The sequence below is a fragment of the Sorex araneus genome, chromosome 5, assembly GCF_027595985.1.
Source record: "Sorex araneus isolate mSorAra2 chromosome 5, mSorAra2.pri, whole genome shotgun sequence".
NCBI classification, from domain to species: Eukaryota; Metazoa; Chordata; class Mammalia; order Eulipotyphla; family Soricidae; genus Sorex; species Sorex araneus.
This window is the reverse complement of record NC_073306.1, coordinates 151,692,338-151,714,085: the sequence shown is the minus strand read 5'-3', so window position 1 is coordinate 151,714,085 and position 21,748 is coordinate 151,692,338. Positions and strand designations below refer to the sequence as shown.

General features: G+C 56.1%; 1 protein-coding gene across 1 annotated transcript in view; it reads left to right on the top strand.

The window, feature by feature from the left end:
• Positions 1–504: 504 nt before the first annotated feature.
• The window catches only part of TAPT1 (transmembrane anterior posterior transformation 1), a 48,693-nt gene continuing 27,449 nt past the window's right edge, over positions 505–21,748 (top strand). Inside the window, exons 1-3 of the mRNA XM_055137856.1 lie at positions 505–800; positions 7,986–8,116; positions 20,755–20,873. Of these exons, the coding sequence (XP_054993831.1) occupies positions 608–800; positions 7,986–8,116; positions 20,755–20,873 (443 nt within the window). The 5' untranslated portion in view covers positions 505–607. The remainder of the gene's footprint in view (positions 801–7,985; positions 8,117–20,754; positions 20,874–21,748) is intronic.

The window sequence follows — 21,748 nt, the reverse complement described above, 5'->3', positions numbered from 1 at the left end:
GCCCGCCCGGAGGGGAGCGGCGTCCCCGCGCCCCCACCTGTGGGGCCGCCACCCCCGACGTCCTTGGCACCGGCTCGCCGGCCCCCCCGCCCCCGGGCAGCCGGCGGCCAGGGCCGCTGCCGGGCGGGCCCGAGAGATGCAGACGAGCCGCAGCCCGCAGCGCGGCTGCCCGGGGCCGGGCGTGGCGGAGCTGGAGCCGGGCCCTCGGCGCCGCGGCCGCGCGGGCTGTGCCAAGGGCGCGCACGGCCACCGCCGGCCGCCTCCGGCCGGACCCCCCGCGCCCGCCGCCACCCCGCCCGGCCCCGCGCCCGCGCCCCGGCCGCCCTCCCCGCGCCGCATGGAGCCCGGCGCGCGCCACGGCGACGGCCGGAGGAAGATGGCGGCGGCCGTGGCGGCGGCGGCGGCGGCGGCGGCCTCGCACGCGCCGATGACGCCAATGGTGCGCGCCGGCCGGCGGGCGGCGGATGGCGGCGGCGGCGGCGGCGGCAGCGGCCCGGGCTCGGGCGAGGGGCGGGGCGAGGCGGGGAGGGGGCCGGCCGGAGGCGGAGGCCGCGCCGGAGGCTGGCGGGAGGCGGCGGCGGCGGCGGCAGTTTGTTGTGCTCGGAACATGGCGGGCGTGGGCGACGCGGCCGCCCCGGGAGAAGGCGGCGGCGCGGACGGCCCCGAGCGCGACGGGCGCGGCGAGGGCGAGCAGCCGGGCGGCGGCGGCCGCGGGCCCGCCAAGGCGCCGCCGCAGCACACCGAGACGCTGGGCTTCTACGAGAGCGACCGGCGGCGGGAGCGGCGCGGCGGCCGCGCAGGTGAGGCGGGCGGCGGGCGGGCGGGCGGCGCTAGGCCGCGGCCGCTGACAGCTCGGCGGGCGGCCCGGCGGCGGCGGCGGCGCTGCCTCTCGAGCCGCCCCCGGGAGCCAGCGCCGCGGCCACGGCCGGGCTGTGGGCTTTACCGTCGCGCGTTTCACTTTCGCGAGCCGGAGCCCGGAGAAACCTGTTCACTTGCCCGCCCCGAAACAGCCAGAGACCCCCCGACGTGCTCCCGCGGGTCGCGGCCAGCCGCCGCCGGAGCCCGCGCCCGAGCGTGCCGGGACGGGTGCTCGCCGGGAGCGGGAGCTGCGTGACAATAATAACAATAATAGTAATAACAACAGCATGCGGGGCGGCCGGCCGCCCGGGAAGGGGCGCGGGTGACGCCGGCCGGCGGGACCTGCCGAGTGGTGCTGGTGGAGCACTTAGTTCTGGGTTTTCCCGAGTGATTGTGGAAAGTGGCGTCTGGGGGGTTTGTTTCTGGTTCTCGTTTCTTGCCCAGGGTGGGGGGAGAGAAGAGGGAGAGTCGCATGTAGCATCGAACCCGGCGATCACGAGTTTAACTCTTACATAACTGGAGTTGTGGACGGTCGCTAAGTCCGGCAAGTTTCTTCCGCGCCCCCGGCCCCGTCTGACGGTCAGTGGCGGCCGCAGAGCCGCCCCCGCCTGCAGGTCCTGCGGGAAAAGGGGTGCCGGTTCCCGTAGCGCCGACTGAACTTGGGTGTGGAAAATGCAGGGTGCTTGAGTGCCCCGGGACGGTCGGGGGGTATCCGGGTTCGTTTGCGAAGTTTTCACAAGGCGACAGGGATTAGGCTCATAACGAGGGGCCCTGCCTTTGAAAGCCAAGTGCAGACTGTGCCTCGTCCAGTCTTTTTCAGCTAACCACTTAAAAACTCTCAGCCCCGTTTGATGTAGGTGTCAGTTAAACACTTGGTTGGCCAAGTGTTGACTTTCTGATTGGCGGCATCAGAGTCGAGGTATAAAATCTCTCTTTTGTCTGTTTACTTAGACTTGAGTATTAAAAGCATCCTGGTGCGGATAGAGACACACGTGGCCAGGTTGGATTATAGTTTCTGTCAATGGCTTCTGAGTTCCAAGGAAGCCTGTAGTTGACAGACCTCCCCTTGTGGTTTGCCTGCACAAAGATGAGGTAGTCGGAGCCTGCAGATGCTCCTGGATGCTCGGGCTGGCGGAGGAAGCGGGTGCATCCTTACCTAGCCCTGTGGGGGGAGTCCTGGGATTCTGTAGATGCTGTTCGGGCATCCCCACAGCAGCACGGGTCACCCGGCCTGGAAGACTTCCTGTGTTTGATACAAGCTTCCAGCCCACATTTGCAGGAAGCCTAGCAGCCTCCGCTGTTAGGGTAACCCTCCGTGCCTCCCCAGGGGGCCCCTTGGGGAGGAGGACTTGAGTTAGACTGGCAGGAATAGGTTTGGGCTGCAGTCTCCAGGCACTGGTTGTGTGGGGGTGCCAGCTTGCCCCTCGGTTTCTGTCCTGCTCTGTCGGCGTCCATCCCCCACCCTGCTGCCACGTGGGTGCAGCCTTCCGTCCCAGAGGCGAGACTTCTGCCAGCCTTCAGCACTCCCAGCCCTTGATCTCCCGGCATCTCCAGTTTGCGGCCTCTCTTCCTCGCATTTTAGAAAACCCTGTCCCCTTGCACCCCGCCCAGCTGGCTAGTGTGGCCAGAGCTGCTTCTGGCAGCCCCCCGGGCCCGCGCGAGAAGCATTTCTCCTGGAGTCCAAGTATGGCACTAGTTACTTGCCACTTTTTCACGTTCTGGGGCCGCTTCCATCGCACAAGCCCCTTTTCTCAAGTTAGACTTTCCTTTTGGAAGTCATAATCTGGCGGCCTGACCATCAGCTAGTTCCAAAGTCCCCTTTATCATTTCTCGCCAAGAGGGGAGGGCTCTTATAAATAAGGCCTTTATGGGCCTCTTCTTACCACCAACTTAGAAGCTTACCCCAAACCTCATTGGAGTAAAAGAAATCAGAATAGGGTGTTTGGTTCTCGTCTGTGTACATGCATACATTTCGCAAAGGTGTATGAAAGCTGGCTTGTGTCTGTGTAGCCGTCTGTACCGTTACCCTTGCTTTTCCAGCTGCCTGACGCCTGGTTCTCAGTGCTCCCTGACTTCTGCATAGCCTGACAGTGAACTACTGCCGTGCTCGGGGCTGGTATTTAGACTTGGCACAGCCCCGTCCTGTGCCATCTCAGCCCTCCCTGGGAACGGTCGTTGTGGCGTCCACGTTGCCTGTGGTCCCTGCTGCAGCCCCCAGAGCAGAGCACCGTCTTTTCCTCCCCGGGCTCTTCAGCATCCCCAACTCCTGCCGTGTTTCTGCACGTGCTGCCCCCCTTGATGCATCTGTACCCATTCTCAGTTGGGGAGTAGCTTTTATTTTTTAATTTTAAAAACCTTTTTTTTTTTTTTTGGTTTGGGGGACCACACCCAGCTGTTCTCAGGGACCACTCCTGGCTGGGCTTGGGAGATCATTTGGGGTGCTGGGGATCGAACCCGGGTTGGCCACTTGCAAGGCAAACACCCTACCTGCTCTACCGTCACTCCCACCCCGTCGCTGGGAGAGTTTCTGCGTCGCCGGATACCGGGTAGGAGTCTCGGCCTGGCGGGTCAACTTTGGATGAAGGATTAGGCAACTTGTTCCTGGCTTGGCAGGCTGGATCGCTCTGTCGTCTCTCTGCTTGCTCGCACTGCTTGCCTAAGCCAGTCGGCTCTTTCCTAATTCCACCAGTGAAATCCTCAGTGTGTCAGTGGGCTGCATTGGCCCTCGAGACCTAATCGGGAAAGGCTGGGTGTGTGTCAGATGGGTAACAAAACACCCTCAAATGGGGCTGAAGCAGTGTTGATAACGCAGGAGTAAGAGGCACAGGTCCTGCATGTAAAACAGAATTCTGCACACAGGTGTGGGGATATGTCTCGTCTCTGGTGGAGCTGCACGCGATTTTCCTCCTCCTAATCGCTTCTTGACCTGGAGCTCCAGTTTACTTCCCTGCCTTTCCCCGCCAGCCCTCTTGCCCTCCCTCCGTCCGAGGTGGAGCAGCCGTAGGAGAGTGACGCCCCATTAGGCCAACTGATCTGTCGCAGCTCCCACCAAAATTGTGAGTGGGGCTTGTGGACACAGAGCAGGGCTCCGGGCCCAGGTGCTGCACCCAGCCGTGTCCCCGGCCCTGGGTCGCCCGCATGGTCCTGCCTCGCAGCCTGCGCGTCGCTCCGAATCGCCCGGCCAGGCTGCCTGCTTGCCGCCCGTTCCGAGCAGGACAGGATCGAGTGGGACACCTGGTTGAGTGGGACAGGCTGCCTGCTTGCCGCCAGTTCCGAGCAGGACGGGACTGAGTGGGACACCTGGCCGCCTGGGGGTGTCCTGGTACTCTGTGGTTGGAAGTTTGCTTAGTTCTGACAGCTACTCTGCTTTTATTCAGGATGTTTGCGTTTCCCCGGCCCTCGGCTGCCACAGGCCCTCCGTGCCGCCTGTCCCCAGGCCCCGGCTTTCCCCGAGGCTCTGATTCTTAAATTGGACTCGAGAGTCAAGTAATTTCTCATTTTCAGAGGGAAATAAAAATAACTCTAAAGCTGGCTGGGAAATTCCTTGGAGTAAACACAATGCTGATGATCCAGACGAAATAAAATTAGTATCTTTTCTGACAAACTGTTCATGACTTGAAAAATGCCGGCTTGCTTTGTTCGATGCCTCTAAGCTAAACGAGCCTTGGGAGGTCATTCACTCTGGTCTTTGGCCAGTTCAGGGCTCGCTTTTAAACTTGTGCAGCTTCGACATGCTTTGCTCTACAGAACTCCACCCAGCGTGGGGAATGCTTGTGTGAAGAGTGAACACTGTCAGATCAGGGCTATGTTGTGCCCGTTTTTAGTTTTTTTAATTGAGGGGAGCTGGTTAGGGCCACACCTGACTGTGCTCTGCACTTACTCCTGGCTCTGTGCTCAGTGCTCAGAGATCACTCTGGCAAGGTTTGTGGGTCAAACCTAGGTCCGCCACAGGCAAGTGGCAGGGTCCTGTCCACTGCACAGCCTCTCTGGCCCCACATCGTAACTTTGGAATCCAGTGACCTTGGGGAAATATTTTTATTTTTATACCCCTTTCATCTAAAACTTTGTAAATATATGAATATTCTACCTATCCTTGGCTTCCCTAAATGAGACTATGACTGGTTGTATCTTAAAAACTTGAAGAGCCCTTTGCTGCTGCCATGATTCTTGGTTGGCTTTGTACAATGGTGAATTTGGGAATAAACTTAAATTTAATATCAGTGTAGAGGTAATAAAGTATATTTCTTAAGACTGGAGCGTTTCATGTTTCATAATATTTTCTTAATAGCCAGTGTTACTCTCCAGTGTTTTTTAATGGTCTTTACTATTTTAAGAGTGATATATTTAGACGTATTCCTGAACACGTAAATATATATGTGATTACTCACAACTTTTAATTAATACTTTTTATCCTGGGTTCTTATTGCTCAAACAAACTCTCAGAAGATAATTAAGCATATTTCTTCTTTTAGAGATGAGGAAGAAGCAGTTCATAACTATACTTTTTCTCAATTTAAGATAGAATCACAGACATTTCTATGAGAGATGTATATTGATTAAAATACTGTGGAGGAACTGATTTGGGTTTATGATTGGTATTTCCTGATAATTTCTCATTATTACTAATTAATAATTGGCAAGACTTGGTTCTTTTAATGATGACGCTCTTATTTATATTAGAATTAGATATTCAGTTTTAAGAGTAGTAATACTACTGTTTGGTAAGAACTAGATAAATGAACTGAAATTGGTTGATGTGTATAAGTTTGTATAAAAAATAAGCAGCTGGATCATTTTGGAGAATTTGCTCTTCAGTTGTATAGGCAGGCAAATAAATGTGTGGCAGAAAACACAGTGAAATACCAGCAAGACATGGAAAAAGTTAAGATGAGCTTGGCGAGCAGATTTCTTGAAGAATGGTACCCCCTGCCTCCGAGTTGAAGAGCAGTAGCTTTATTAAATCCCCCCATAGCACAGAACATGTTAGTTGAGATAAGTCTGTCGAATGCTGAAGAGTATTGTTTCAATAAACAAAAACCGTGAAACAGCCACTTTGGCCCTTATGTTGCACTGTGAGTTGCATTTTATTAGGGGCTAGTGCGGCTGCCCTCGAACCCTGTGCTGGAGGGCGTCTGCAGTGGGCCTGCGGGGAGAAGAGCGCCTCTAGTGGGCGGTGGCAGCCACCCCAGCTGCGCGGCCCCTGAAGCATCTGCTCTGAACGTGTGCTTGCTTCCCCGCGGTTACAGCAGGAGTTTCTACCAGCTCAGTCCACCTCTTCCCACTCACAAGGCGGATTGAGCAAGTGTGATTTTTTTTTTTTTTTGGCCCTTCACTTGTTTTAGCTGTGCTTGTTTGCAGCTGAAAAGGGGTTTGTTTTGTCCTTTTCAAATGCCCGATCCTGTGCTGGGTCAGGCCGGGCTGCGGCATAATTAGAATGCTCCTCACCCAGGCTTTCACTCTGCATGGCTTTGCTCGATCTGAGCACCGGTGACCACTGAACTACCACGTATGGTGCCCGCATCTGTGGACGGGACTTGGGCGGAGTGAGCACACAGAGTGCCCGCCCAGAGTGGCTGGACGTGAGCCTGAGCCCCGAGCGCACTGTGGCAGCGTCAGCTCTCCACACCCTCAGGAATCTGGTACAGAAACACATGTGGGACTCCTTTCTCCTTCTCAGTAAAATAGACCATATATGTGGGCTGGAGCGATAGCACAGCGGGTAGGGCGTTTGCCTTGCACACGCGCCTGATCTGGGTTCGATTCCTCCGCCCCCTCTCGGAGAGCCCGGCAAGCTACCGAGAGTACTTCGCCCATGGCGTATTCAATATGCCAAAAACAGTAACAATAAGTCTCACAATGGAGATGTTACTGGTGCCCGCTCGAGCAAATCGATGACGACAGATGACAGTGATACAGTGATACCACATATGTATAAGCAAGTCGCCTGACCCAGTGTTCAAAAAACTACTGATCTTTCCCGGAGCTTGTGTTTCAGACCTAATAAAAGGAGAGTAAGTCTGCTTTTGCATTTTCAAGTTCATTTTTCAGTCTGCCCTTTTCCATGCCGCAGGCTCAGGTGCAGCTCCTGAGGGAGACGCCCAGAGCCCTCAAGGCTAACCTTTCTTCCCTCGCGCGCCCTTGGAGGAACCACCACCATTTCACTTGGGAAAAGGGCCTCGAGGCCAGCTCAGAACCAGGACGATATTTCACAGACCTTAGGTTTTCTGCACTCTGTCAGTCTTCTTTATTTTTTCAGGGAACCCGCTCTTGGTTTTCTGAATCCTGGTAGGAAGTCGGGGCGTGCTGGACGTCACGCTTGTGAAGTCGGGGTCTCTGGCAGGGGTGGCTGCTGGGCGTTAGGCGTCAGCCACTCGGGCTCCGTCCTCAGGTCCCGTCTGAGTCTCATCTCTCTGAGATTTTGCTGTGGCGGGACAGGGAGATGGGCACGGAAGACTCCCGGAGAGGGGTGTGGAGCGATGCCTCTCTCCAGGGGAAGATGCGTGCCTCCTTTGCTCACTCAGTGATCCATTGAACCCTGACGAGCCTCCGCTAGGAAAGCGTTGTTAGGAAGGTGATGTTCTCGCCGGGTCTCTGAGGCCGCAGAGAGAAGTGGGAGGAGAAGCCGCATCGCTCCCCCAGGCTGGCTCTGGGCAGGTTGCGGCCCTTCTCAGTGTGTCTCGCTGTCTGGGTTCTTCATCTGACGTGCTCCTCTTCCTGACTCCCCCGCCGAGTGTGGTGCTGAGAACCCACCAGCCTCCTGGTAACTCCCTCCTGGGAGGAGAAAAAAAAATTAATTTTCTGTATTCCTGATCACTGCCTTTCTTTTGTCTCTCTGTGACTCTCCCTCGGCTCAGGTCCTTTGTCACTTTTAAGAGCCTGAGACCTTGGACTGGTCAGGATAGTCCCCAACCATTGTCTGTCTGTTCGGGTGCACTGAACTAGCCTTTTGGTTTACGCACAACAGCAGTTTCCTCCTCAGTCTTTGCTGGTGGTTCGGTGGAGTTGTTCGGAATTATGCACTTTTTTGGGGGTTTCGTTCTCTTCTTTCGAATTTGCCTGACTTGTGTCCCTCACTAGTGTCCCCTGATCAATACCCTTCTTTTGTTTTATGTCTTCTTCTCCTTTAGGGCTTTCGCTATTGAGATTCCTCAGTGCTGAGCTAACAAGAGGATACTTCCTGGAACATAATGAGGCCAAATATGCAGAAAGAAGAGAGAGAGTGTACACCTGCATGCGAATACCAAGAGAACTGGAGAAGGTACTGTTTGCTTTTCTTACCAGACATCAAGTTGAATGCTATCTCATTGTTACTTGAAAGTTGTGAACAGCATCGGTTGAGTTGTCAAAAATATGAGAAATACTGTAATCATAACAAAAAAAATAGAAGGAGTAAGCATTCCCTTACAGGAAGAGACTTTTTAAAATAATGCATTTTTTAAAATGTCAGATCCAGTGATTCTTAATTTAGCTTCTTATTTAGCTTACTATATAGTTCTTTTTTGTGTCCCACCCAGATAAATATTGTTTTATTTATTTTTTCTGAGGAATACTTCATTTTTTTTTTCCTTTTTGGGTCACACCTGGCGATGCACAGGAGTTATTACTGGCTCATGCACTCAGGAATTACTCCTGGCGGTGCTCAGGGGACCATATGGGATGCTGGGAATCAAACCCGGGTTGGCTGCGCCTGTAAGGCAAACGCCCTACCCACTGTGCTATCGCTCCAGCCCCAGGAATACTTAATTTTGTACTCTCAGTTCTCTTCAGTTATGTTTTAGTATTTAGCACAATACATTAATTCCAGCCTTTTGGAAAGTTCCAGTTTCTCAGAAACCCCAATATAGGAAGACATTCAGTGAGATCCTTGGAAGAAGAGGCCGGTGTGTTTCACCGTCATCCAGAGAACGCAACAGTGTGGGCGTGAGCACAGTGAGCCGAGTCGTCCCTGAGTTCTCTCCGTCTGACAAGCCCAGATCAAGCTGTGCTGGGGGCTTGCTCCTGGCTCTGTGCTCAGGGATCACCCCAGCAGGGCTTGGGGGACCATAACGGGTGCCGGGGATGAAGACTTGAGTCTGCTGCAGACGAGCTGGCGCCCACCCTCTGTCCTGTCGCCCCAGACCCTCCGTCACGTTTTTACAGCAGTCTGAAATGGGCAGCGTTCCCATCACTTCTGCTTCTGTTTGTTTCTGGGCCACACCTGGCTGTGCTCTGGGCTTCCTCCTGGCTTTCTAGTCAGGGATCACTCCTGGTGGGCCCCGGGGCCCTGTGCCACGCAGGGATCTAACCCAGGCCAGCTGCGTGCAAGGCAGGTGCTCTGAATTGGACTTTCTGTTGGAGTGGAGATCAGGCAGGTCTTGCAGGCGGTAGACGCGTGAAAGGCAAGGACTTGACAGACGACAGCCCATTTTGGTAGAAGGGCACATCAGGTGCTGAGTTCCAGGTGGAGGATTGTTGCTCTGTGTAGGCTCTGTGCAGGTTCTGCTCTGTGCCACCAGGACGTTGGAGGGAGTTCTGAATTCTGCTGAAATTTTGAGAGCTTAGGGAACAAGCAGATTAGTGATAGAACAGTGATGGCTGCAAAGTGGCCGCCTTTGGGCAGGATTACCAGCTGTGTGAGGCCGTAGGTGGCCTTGGGTGGCTACACCCCAGGACTGGTCGGGAGAAGGCGTTGGAGTGGGCCTGACAGTCGCTTTCCTCCTGCCGTGCCCAGCACCTGTGCTTCGTATGGCAAGTTAGGCCTCTTGCTTGCCAAAAAAAAAGATTTGTGGCAAAGTCTTAGTTCTAGGGTGGGGTTATAGGAAGGAGGGGTCTTCCAAGGGCCTCCGGGCATGCTCAGGAGCTCTGGGGATGGGGCCCCACCAAGGATGCTGAAGGGCCGGGGCGTCAGGGCAGAGGCACTGCGGTTCCCGGGACACGGGCCTCCCTGCAGAGCCAGGCACCTCCAGGGCTTTTCTGCGCCCAGATGGCCCCCAACTCCTCCCTCCGCCCCCCCCCCCCTTTGCGTGGTGCTGGGGATCTCTACACAGCCTCATCCATGGCGAGTGTTCGGCCACAAAGCTGCATCCCGGCCCGCTAGGACTTCTTCAAGCACTCTTGGCGTGGGGTTGAGAATCAACTTCTTTTCTTCCTGTGATAACTACGTGCTGCACCCCGGTGCAATGCGGGAGACTCTGCCCACCTCCAGACAGTGGTGGGACACCAGCTGAGAGTCCCACCGTTCAGTCAGTTCTCACCCTGAACCCGGAACTAGCATCAGGGTTTTACATCACCTACCCAGAAAGAGCATCCAATTCTTAGGCTCTCTAACCCAGAAATTGCCTCGCCTCCGGCTGGCTGACAATTCACTCCTCCTACAGGACGCCCCCTTGCCCTGTTCAGATGCCCCTTGTATGTCGGGGTTGTCACCTGGCCTGCAGTTTGGCCGTCCATGAGCCTGTCCTTGCCGGAGCCTCCCACTGTGCTCAGGAGCAGGCGCTTTGTCCCTGCAGGGTTAATCTCCGGGCCCGGGCAGGTGGCACACTTGCACGGGCCCTGCCCTCTCCCCCGGGGCTGCTGCAGGCCCTCCGTCTCGTGTTTTGGGAAGGTGTTCTTCCATGGGAAGTCTCTTGCCCGCACGCCTGGCTGTCTTCCCCGGGGCCCCTCGGAGGGGATGGGCTCCAGCTTCCGTCCCCACCCCGAACAGAGCTCCCGGCGGCCGAAGACCACCAGAACCTAGCCACAGCCATGCTCGAGGCCTCTCTTCACACGTTCGGACAGGCCTCACGCATGAGGGTACTGGCAGAGGAACCCAGGCGTGTGTAATCCCATCAACGGCCAACATCCAGAGACTTGCAAGCTCTCAGAAGCTTGCGGCCGCAATATCTTATAATCTACTTCTCTCTCTGGGAGAAGAAACTGGCAAGCTACTGAGAGTTTCCTGCCCACATGGGTCAGCCTCACAAGCTTCCCATGGTGTATTCATATGCTAAAGCCAGCAACAAGCTGGGTCTCATTCCCCTGACCCTGAAAGAGCCTCCAATGCGGCATCCTTGGGAAGGCCGAGTGGAGAGAGGCTTCTAAAATCTCAGGGATAGGACAAATGGAGAGGTTACTGAGCCCGCTTGAGAAATCGATGATCAACGGGATTTCGTGATCGTGATCGTTCTTCCATGTGAAGGTTTGATGACCGCTTTGACCATTGCCCACTGATCTGATTCAAGCCCCTTTGCAGGTTCCACTCTCTGAGCTGTGGGTCTGCACCTGGATTCCGGTCCCTATCTCTTGGCGGAGTCCAAAGGTCACCTGTTTATCTAGGAAACCCGAGACACCTTTGTCTTCAATTTGGAAATCCCAATGCTGTTTTAGGAGCAGTGCCAGAGACCAGAACTCAGCAGATCTTTGTGTTTCTCACTGCCGTGCAGGAAGCACCGAGCTGGCGTTCTGTGGACGCTGTTCTCAGGGCAGGCTACCAGCGGCCTCTGGACTCTGCTCCCTATTTCCTTTTCGGGAGAACACAGTGGGATTTGCCCGCACCCCACAGCCAAAACTGGGCGCACCCCAGGCGTTTCTCAGCTGGGAGGTGTCTTTCAGGACCCGCTCTCAGCAGAAACCAGCCCAAGAGCGCCACATAATTCCATCCTGTCCTCTGCGGAGCATTCAGAGTGCACTTCCTTCTCATGACCGTGACACCAAAACAACAGGCTCTCTCACAGAAATGGAAACGTTTGTCATGAGCATGCCGTTGTTTTCTTGGCAAAAGACCCACAGGCCTAGATGAAAAGTTTCCAAACAGGTCCATGTGTCTGCTGGTGGGTTGGTGACCCTGTCACTGTCATTGTCATCCCATTGCTCATTGATGCTCGAGCGGGCCCCAGTAACATCTCCATCATGAGACTTGTTACTGTTTTTGGCATATCGAACATGCCACGGGTAGCTTGCCAGGCTCTGCCGTGCGGGCGGGATACTCCAGGTAGCTTGCCAGGCTCTCTGAGAGGGGCGGAGGAATCAAACCCGGGTCAGCCGTATGCAAGGCGAACGCCCTACTCGCTGTGCTATCGCTCTAGCCCTTGGTGACCCTAAGATGCATATTTTAAAAATATTTTTATTGATCAGGAATAGAAGTATGCATGTATTGACTGTGCTAAGGGTCAGTATTGCCCTATGAAACTCGTTTCATTTGTCTGTTAAGCACATAAGGCAGAAAGGTTGAATTAGCATTGCTCATAACACAGTTAGAATTTCTGCGAGGAGGGCCATGCCCAGTGCTGCTCAGGAGCAGACCAGGGTGCTCGGGGACCATATGTGTGCCAGGGCTAGAGTTTGGGTTGACGTGTGCACGGCTTCCGCGCGGTCCTATGCCTCTGGCCCTGTGATACTTTCCTAACCGTGTTTCCAGGGAGAAGGGATTCAGGCTTCTAGGCCCATTTCAGATGCACTTACTTAGACTCACTTGGGAAGCTTTGTTGTGTAAAGTACACACAAGGATGTCAGATCTCTCCGTTGCTAGAGCTATTTCTGAGACTAAGTTAAATCTGTGTAGAGAAATGAAGAGTGACATTTCAAATGTAATTTCAGACCTAAATATCCCGTAGGACATTGTGAACGCAGTATGGTGTTAGAGACCTGACACTGGGCCGGGGCTGGGGACACGCCTGGGTATGCTCCGGCCACAGGGGCTCCGCCAGGGGCCCAGGGAGGGGGCCGTGTGTGAGCTCGGGCCCTGGGTCCAGGGAGGGGGCCGTGTGTGTGTGAGCCCGGGCCCTGGGTCCGGGGAGGGGGCCGTGTGTGAGCTCGGGCCCTGGGTCCGGGGAGGGGGCCGTGTGTGAGCTCGAGCCCTGGGTCTGGGGAGGGGGCCGTGTGTGTGTGAGCTCGGGCCCTGGGTCCGGGGAGGGGCCGTGTGTGTGTGTGAGCTCGGGCCCTGGGTCCGGGGAGGGGGCCGTGTGTGTGTGAGCTCGGGCCCTGGGTCCGGGGAGGGGCCGTGTGTGAGCCCGGGCTCGCGTTCCAGCCCTGTGCTCTCCCCAGCCCCGCCGGCCTGTTCCGTGAGTCAGGCTTCCCCAGCTTCCTACTGAGCCGAGTTGGCTGGCTGTCAGATTAGCCTGAATTAGTTTCCACTGTTCGCGTGTGCACGTGTCTTTATAGTGTCTATTTCAACATACAATACATTACTCTTCTTTCTCGGTTCTGGGCAGTGCTGTGATACGTCCACTTACCCTCACAGCAGGACCTTGGTGGTTAAAGCGCACAGTGCCTGAAGAGCACTGGCTCCCACGCACCATGAAATGAGTGTTCGTACTTTCAAACGAAGAGAAAGGTCAACTCAGTATCTCTCCCTGAAGCTGTAATGCACAGTGTTGTCAGCTGGTAAACACATCACACCTGCCAGCCAGGAAACAGGAATTGCGTGTACACTGTTTTTCACCTTTGGACTGTTATTTGAATGTATGGATGCAAAAATTTGGAGAGTTGTATTGACTCTAAGGGAGTATTTCTCTCCCACCCAGAATCTCTTCCTCCTTCCCCAGCACCCACCCAGTCCCCCAGCTCCTGCACCCAAGCATCTCTTGGAGCCTTGTCATACACCTGCTTGTACTATGTGTGGTTCCCGAGTGCTGCCCGCCAGCCAGGGTGCAGAAGGCTTAAGGGCAGGCATCCAAGGCCAGCCTGCCTCGATTTGATTCTTGCTCCACCCTCTGAGGTGTTGAGCTGCTTATTGGTGTCTGTGCCTCAGTTTCCTCATCAGTATTCCTAAATCCTCTACACCCTTCACTCTGCAAGCTGGTCGAGCATGGTCTGCCCTGGAAGAAGGAGCAGGACCTTTGGGGCTTGCTTGATTTGTCTGTTTCTGCAGCTCTACCAGTGGTGCTCGGGGAGCACTCCCAGTGGTGTGCGGCATCCGAGGACTGGACCTAGGTTGACCTTGTACAAGGCATGCACCCTCCCTGCTGTCCCCTTTCAGGTTTCTTGTCCCTAGTTTGCATTTCCACGGCGTGTGCAGCTGGGCAGCCAGCATTTAGGGTGTGACTGGGGCAGGCCTGGCTCTTTGTCCCCTTTGACTCACTGGTTGATTTGGGGGGTGGAGGGGGAGAAACAGGGGTGGTCACACTGCTAGCTCTGCAGTCAGGGCTCCCTCCTGCTGGCGTTTGGGGGACTATCTGGGGTGCCGGGGATGGAACCCTGGTCAGCTGTCCCTGTCTATCCCTGTCTGTCCCAGGAACGCCTTGCTGCTTTAACTCCTCGTGTGTTCCTTGTTCTGGAAGGTGGTGTTTGCGTGCCCTGTTGGGGGCGTGGGTCTCTGCTCAGCCTCCAGGGCTGCTGGCTGCCGCAAAAGGAGCTGGCGAAGGGGTGTTCTCCCTCTGTGCTTCCAGCCTGTGGTCGGAGAGCCTATCTCCTGCCTCCTGCTCGGAGATAACGCACCCGCCTCTCCCGCAGGGCACTCGGCCACACGGGCACATGGCAGGGGCTGATACTGGGGCAGACAAGGAGGGGAGGAGAGACACCAGACAGGAGCTCCCCTTCCTACAGAGCCTTCCTGCTGCGTGCTTGCTCTCTGCTCTGCACCGGGACATCTCACCTTGGGTATCCGTTCCTGTTTGAGTCGTCAGGCAGACAGTAGTAGCAGAGACGAATTAGGTGCCAGGCAAGGGGCTCCTGTACTTCAGAGAGGTTAGCACTAAGTCGCTATGCTCGCCTGAGTCTGGTGGAGCTGTCTTCCTGCCTCTGCCCGCGGGCATCCCATCCGGATGCCTCTCACCCGTGTGTGTGATCGGTGCACTGGTACTGTGGCTCCTCACGTGACCCTGTCGCTCCCTCGTTAGCCCTGCGTAAATCCAGAACTGCTGGCAGTGGTCAAGAAATACACATGGTTGTGCTTTCTAAAATTCCCTAATATATTTACGTGTTAACTTAGCTGCAGGTGAATCACTCAAAATTAGTGATTTTCTCAGTCTTTATTCCAGATACTTTCATAACGTGGAAGCAAAGATAAACATAAAACCAAATTTTAGCCTGGTAGAGGATACCAAGGTCATACGGGATTTTAATAGCAGCTGGAGTGGTAGGTCTTGACGATGGCACGTAATCTTAGCAGGCTTCTCTTGGGGGCGTGGGGTCGCTGCTGGGGGCTCAGGAGATGGTGGGGCTCAGGCACCTGCCTGCCTTGCGTTGGCCACCCTGTGTGAGCCCCAGCCCGGCCTGTCCGCCTGCCAGCTTCAGGACAGTTTCTCTGGTCCCTAGAGGCCCCTCCGTTCTCCTTGTGTGTAGTGATGAACTCTGGGATCCAGGCGAAGAAAAACGATTTTATGAGCTGCACTCAAAGGCAGTCATTTACAGACTTCCTGTCAGCCAGACCCGTGCCAGATTCTCCGCACAGCGGATGCCTGCTCGTCGCTTTGTTGAGAACTCCCGGAACCGAGAAGAGCGTCGCAGGCCCTGGTCACTCACGCCAAGGCTTACGCCCCTTCGCCCGGGCCCTATGCCCCACGCAGGCACTGCTCCGTTTGACACTCCTCCCGTGCCCAGGAGAGCTGGAGCAGCATCCCTCAGGGTGGCTCGCCCCTGCACCCCTCAGGAGGTGCCCTTCCCCGGGCCCTGTGCCCCTCTTGTAGGGCTGGGCATGGTGTAGTCCCTGCCCTGGGGTCCACCAGGGCTCTGGACAGGGAGCCGCGATGGGGACATCACGTGCTGTCGGCTCTGCTCGTACGGGGCGTCCCCTCGGGGTGCTGCTGGGCAGGCTGGGAGGCGCAGGGCAGGGTCCCTCCGTGAGTGTGACGGGCATTTCCAGGGCATTGCACTGCTTCAGTTTGAGCTATAATACTTTTGAAAGTTTTGAACGTTTTTTGCTGTCTTAAGATAAAAGCAAGAGGTAGATATTCATCCGAACGGGTGGCAGGTTTTTCTTGTGTTTATTGTAACGAGGGAGATTGCCACAGATGGAACCGCGTATGTGAGCCACCTCCTGGACCCAGGAAATAGCTTTCAGGAAGGTGAAGAAGCCCTGTTTGTTGCGGAGAGAGAGGTCCTGGCTAAGGGGTGTACTTGGCCTGCGTTCCATGCTCTGGTACAGCCCTGGAGCCCCCCTGAGCCCGCAGTTCCCCAGATTGGCACCATTTGGGAGATGTCCTCTCACCCAGATAAGCCTGTTCCTCGTCTGCAGAGAGAGGCAGGGCTGTTTGGTTCATTCTGAAGCTGATGTTTTCCAGGAGATTGACTAATGGTAGTCACTGTCTTAATGTGGAAGTGTGCAAGCCGGTTGTGGACATTGTCACGGGCGAATGGTGGCTTGGCACGCCACGTGGAGGATCAGGCCTCTGTGGGCTTTCCTAACTTGGGATCAGTATGGAAAGTTTTGGGTAAATCTAGTTTCCTGTGACTCGGATGGTGACAGCTGTTTCTGTTTTGAGGCTGTCCCCAGACCCAACAGGACCCTCCTAGTGCTCAGGGACTGGACCAGCCCTGAGTGTCTGGGGCACCCTGTGAGGGGGCAGTTATCCCAACCCATTCTGCTGCGACTACTGCCCCGTCACAGGGTCCCCCGGCGCAGGGCCTGTGACACAGGGCCCCTCAGAGAGCAGGGAGGGTGGCCCGTGACACAGGGCCCCTCAGAGAGCAGGGAGGGTGGCCGGGGCCGTGACACAGTGTTCCCTGGAGCAGGGAGAGTGGCTGAGGCCCATGACATAGAGTCCCCCAGAGCAGGAAGAGTAGCCAGGGCCCGTGACACAGGGCCCCTCAGAGAGCAGGCAGGGTGGCCGGGGCCCGTGACACAGGGTCACCCAGAGGGCAGGCAGGGTGGCCGGGGCCGTGACACAGGGCCCCTCGGAGAGCAGGCAGGGTGGCTGGGCCCATGACACAGGGTCCTCTGGAGCGGGGAGGGAGGCCGGGGCCCGTGCAAGGTGCTGGCTATTGTCAGGCCCTGTTGCTCAGAGCCGGGAAGACCCTGCACCCTGTGTCTTTCCCCAGACCTGGAGATGCGTCTGGAAAGGTTTCATTTCATCAAAAAGTAAGAGTCACCTTATTCAGGAAGTAGATGACTTTTTAAAATAAATTACAAGTTCTCGGGAATTTTGATCAATCTCTGAGAATGAATTTTAAGCGGAAACCCTGTGGTTTGCCACAGGGTGGTTTTCAGGCCCAAATGTGCACAGTCCTTCCCCGTGAGCCCGGGAAGATCCTCTGAGGACCTGCCCTTCCTGCTCGCAGTTCGGGTCGTGTGTCTGGAGCTCCTGCCCCGAGCAGCAGGCTCACACTCTGAGCCCTCCACCCTCACCCCCTATTAGTGCCGTGAATTCAGAGACACCAGCTTTGCTTCTTAGAAGGGAAACAGAAGATACAAATTAATATTCCATGGAGTAAATGACTTATTTTAACGACACGTTTCCCTTGGGCTCGGGGGGTGTGCGAGTGAGTGTGAAGTTGTGAACGCCACCCAAAGTGCATTTCTAACACGACTGTGGTCAGCGTTGGGTCATGAAACTCCTTTGCAAGACTTGGACTTTCTTCAGGCAGTGACCGTGTTTCATTCAGCTGTCACTGTCTCTGCGGCAGTAAAGATGCTCAGTAACTATCTCATTAAGAGAGAAAGCGAGGGGCTGGAGCAATAGCACAGCGGGTAGGGCGTTTGTCTTGCACGCGGCCTGACCCGGGTTTGATCCCCAGCATCCCATATGGTCCCCTGAGCACCGCCAGGGGTAATTCCTGAGTGCATGAGCCAGGAGTAACCCCTGTGCATCGCCGGGTGTGACCCAAAAAGAAAAAGAAAAAAAAAAGAGAGAAAGCGAGTCAAGCCGTGGAAAGCCTGTGATTTGCCTCACAGGGCGCCAGCGGGAAAGCACCTGTGACCGAGTCCCGGCCAGCACTTCCGCTCTTTTCACTCCTGCTTGGTTGATTGCTTGGTTGGTTTTTTTCAGACAAAAACAGTCCCCCAGCGCTTACTGTCGTCTGGCAATACCAGCAGTCAGACACTAGGAACAGACTCACAGCGGCACTCTCCCACAGTGACGCCAAGGATAGATGGCAGCGCCTTTCCCGCGGCCTCGGCCCTCCCTTCCAGCAGACACTCCAGGCCAGGGTGACAGTATCAGCCTCCTCTGGCCCAAGCCGCCCCGTCGCCTCCTTGACACTGTTTCTGAGTGGTCTCTCCGGCACCGTGTAACAGGGCCCATGCTGCAGCCCTCCCTCCGCTCCCCCTGCACTCAGAGCTGAACGTGAGGCTGCAGGCACACCCTGGCCCTGCGCGGTCGGAGACGGCACAGCCCGCCCGGCCCTGGGCTCCATTCTGCCCCAGCCTGGCCGTGTCCTGGGCTCCATTCTGCCCCAGCCCCGGCGTGTCCTGGCTTCCTGCTGCTGTGGTTGATTGTGAGTTGACAGACATTGGAAGCGGGGCCTGGTTCTGCCTGGGCTCCCTGGGGCCTGGGCCTGCGCTCCCCACCGCAGGGCCTGGCAGCGGGCCGAGGCCCTGAGAACTTCCACCTTGGGGCAGCCCAGCGTCCCCGAGGGCGCTGTCCAGGGTGGCAGCTGGTTTAGACCGGGAGCGGTTTCCTGAAGGGGGCTGAGGGCACTCCTGGGCGAGCGCGTGGCTGCAGAGCAAAGGGACCAAGCCTGTCCCCACAGCCCGGCCTCCTCAGAGGCACCGCTGCTGGCTGTGCTGTCCCCGCCCCCAGGAATGGGGACATCCCTCTGCCCAGCTACTGCCCTGCCTGGCCCCATCTCACCCTTTTGAGGTCGTGCCACCCGTGGGAGAGTTAGGGTGGTCTCTGGCATGAGGAGAGGCCCGTCCAGGATGCTAAAGCAGCGTTCTGCGTCTGGGAGAGAAGTCTGCCCCTCCCAGCATGCCTCTGGCCCAGCTGACTGTCCCCAGGAGATGGCAATGCGGCCACCTCTCGTGGGCACCCTGTTCTCTGTCCCCGCAGTCCCAGCACTGCAGCTGTGTCTCTGCAGGGGTGGCGGTGCCGGTGCAGAGCTGGGGTCTCTGAGCTAACCTGGGAGTGGCTGCAGAGGGCAGCAGCTCCCTGCTGCACCCTGCCCAGCTTGGCGCCCCTGGGGTGAGCATCCTCAAGGAGCGTGAGGTCCGAGGGAGAGAGCCGCTCTCCCCTTGCGCAGCCTCGTGTCCACTGCACACCCTCGGGGGGTTGCTGGCCGTGTCCTGTTTGCTGGCAGCTGGGGAAGAGGGCCCGGTGACAGCAGAGTGACAGGTGGCTCGTCGTCGGCGTTCTCCGGCATCCTTCCCTGTCCGTAACAGAGGAACTGCAGAAGTGCCTGACTGCCTGCTGACACAGACAGACAGACAGACAGACAGACAGACAGACAGACAGACGGTTGGCGGGGGCAGGGATGCGCCATGCTCCCATCCCGGTGTGGAGCCGGGCCTGGAGTCCCGTGGCTGTGCGCACAGAGGGATGGATCTCCTTGAAAACGGTTTTGCGAAACGGAGTCCGTCGTTGCCCTTCTCGGAAGATGCGGGTCCCTTTCGCTCTGGCTGCTGCCCAGATGTGGAGCTGGAGGCGCCTGGGGCAGGTGCCATCAGGGGTGGCCGTCCTCCTCTGACTTCTCAATGGTCACCTTTCTCTGTCACCTTCTGTCTGCTTGCTGCTGGCTCTGTCCGCTTTTTTTTGGGGGTCACACCTGGTGATGCACAGGGGTCACTCCTGGCTCTGCACTCAGGAATTACCCCTGGCGGTGCTCAGGGGGCCATATGGGATGCTGGGAATCGAACCCGGGTCAGGCCGAGTGCAAGACAAACGCCCTACCCGCTGTGCTATTGCTCTAGTCCATCTCTGTCCACTTTTAAGGGCATCAGCACCCCCTTAAATCGGATGTCACCTCCCGCCCTGTGACGTGTCAGACTCACATTCTGGGCACCTCAGGGTTGGGGCCAAGGGAGAGGAGGACGCAGTCGTGTCTGACAGCGTAGCCTGGCTGTGGACCCTTTCCCCGGAGCACACACACGGGTGCTGTGATTGTGTCCCCACGGCCGGAAGGCCCCACCTTCCCTCTTCCCACTGTGGCACTAAATTATTGGGTAGGAGTGTATCATTTTACACACAGGAAAATGCCATGTGGACGTGCAGTGAAAGGGGAGACCCACAGATGGCAGCACTGCCGCCTTTTGTCGTGTACTCTGGAACTTGTGTGTATTAATTAGATGGCAAGTGCAGGTGAAATGGTGTTGAGATGAGTCATTACCTGTTTTTAGCATGAGGAAACGATTTAAAGTTAGAATATACTATAGTATCTCCCACCTGTGAATCAATGATAGGAAATTAACACACAGTGTTGAAGAGTCAAGTCAGTGTTTAAGCAGTGAGACTCCAGTGGCCTCTCAATACCTCTGTCGCAGACCACAACACCCAAAAGGAGAGAGAACAAAAGGGAAGGGAATGCCCTGCCACAGAGGCAGGGTGGGGTGGCGGGGGTGGTGGGGGATGGGGTGGGGTAGTGGGAGGGATACTGGGAATGTTGGTGGAGGAGAATGGTCACTGGTAGAGGGATGGGTAAATGATCACTGTATGACTGAAATGCAAACACGAAAGTAAGTTTTTAACTACCACACGGTGATTCACTAATTTAAAAAAACAACAACAAACAAACAAACCCAGTGAGACTCAGAAGGTTTTTCTATCACCCTGAAAGTCAGAGGAAGTACCCAGACCCACATCAGATATTTTGTGCCTTTGGTCTTCAAGAGAGGGTAAGCCAGCCTCTGGAAAAAGACCTTCAGGCTAGCACTTTTTTATTTTTAAAGAGGGTGGTTTGTTTTTAATCGGCGTAGACTCAGACCTTATCATGTAGATCATAACTGTGTCCTGCAGCCCATAGCTAAGTCATAAAAAATGGATTTCGCACAAAGTTTAGAAATTCCTTGGTTATGTGAGTTTTGGGGTCTGTATCTGTTTAAAGACTGTTTGTTTACATTGTACTCTCCAGCTCATGTTCTTCGGGTTCTTTCTGTGCCTGGACGCGTTCCTGTACGTGCTCACCTTGCTTCCTCTGAGAGTCTTCCTGGCCCTGTTTCGCCTCTTCACTCTCCCTTGCTACAGCTTAAGGTAAGTTCAAGGTAGAGCGTGAACTGTTTACTGTCATTCCCAACTGAGTAATCGGGTCAGTTTTGCAGACTAGGGCTGATTCATTCATGCTTTCTGTTATTCTTTGGCCCTCGGTGCATTAACTCAAAGGGTTTATCCTTCTAGGACTATTACCCGGGGCCCTGAAAGCGGGAACTTCTTGTGGGCTGAAGGGCCAAAAGCAGTCGTCATCTGTCATGTATTTGCACGGAGGAGCGTGTAGCATTCCAGCCCCTCAGATTCCCTGCCACATCACAGCCAACTCCCGTGAAACCTGAAATAGCGTGCTAATGCAGTTCTCGGGGCAGGTCACGCGTCTGTTGTCTCTAGAGGGGCTCTTGCTGCCGGGGGCCGACCACAGTGTTTGCTTTAGTTTCGGAAGCTGAAAATCTTCCTTGTCCTTTTTCAGTTAGTGGAAATAGGTACTGTGTCAGCCCTCCGTCAGAAAGTGTCGGGACACTGGAGCGGCGCAGGGCAGAGCTGTCTGCTTTGTGGGACCGTGGTGCTTTCTACCCCCCCCACCCCCCGCGCTTTGGCCCGTGACCAGGGCCGCCTCCCTGCTGACGCTGACGGTGTGGCTCACTCTGGCCCTTGAGTTTCCCTTGACCCCCTTGCTGCCGCCGCCGCCTCCTCAGGGTCATCTCAAAGGTGAGGGCTGGGAGAGGGGGCGGTGCTGTCAGGGTCTCCTGAGGAACCCGGCTTCCTCTGCCCTCCCGTCTGGAGTCTGGGTGGTGTCCCTGCAGCCTTAGTTCCGGTGAGACCCCTCTGGTGTGTGAAGAGGCTTGCTCCTGCAGAGAGGACCCCCACCCCCCCAACCCCGCCGTAGATCCACAGGGAGGTTCTCCCGAGTCCAGCGT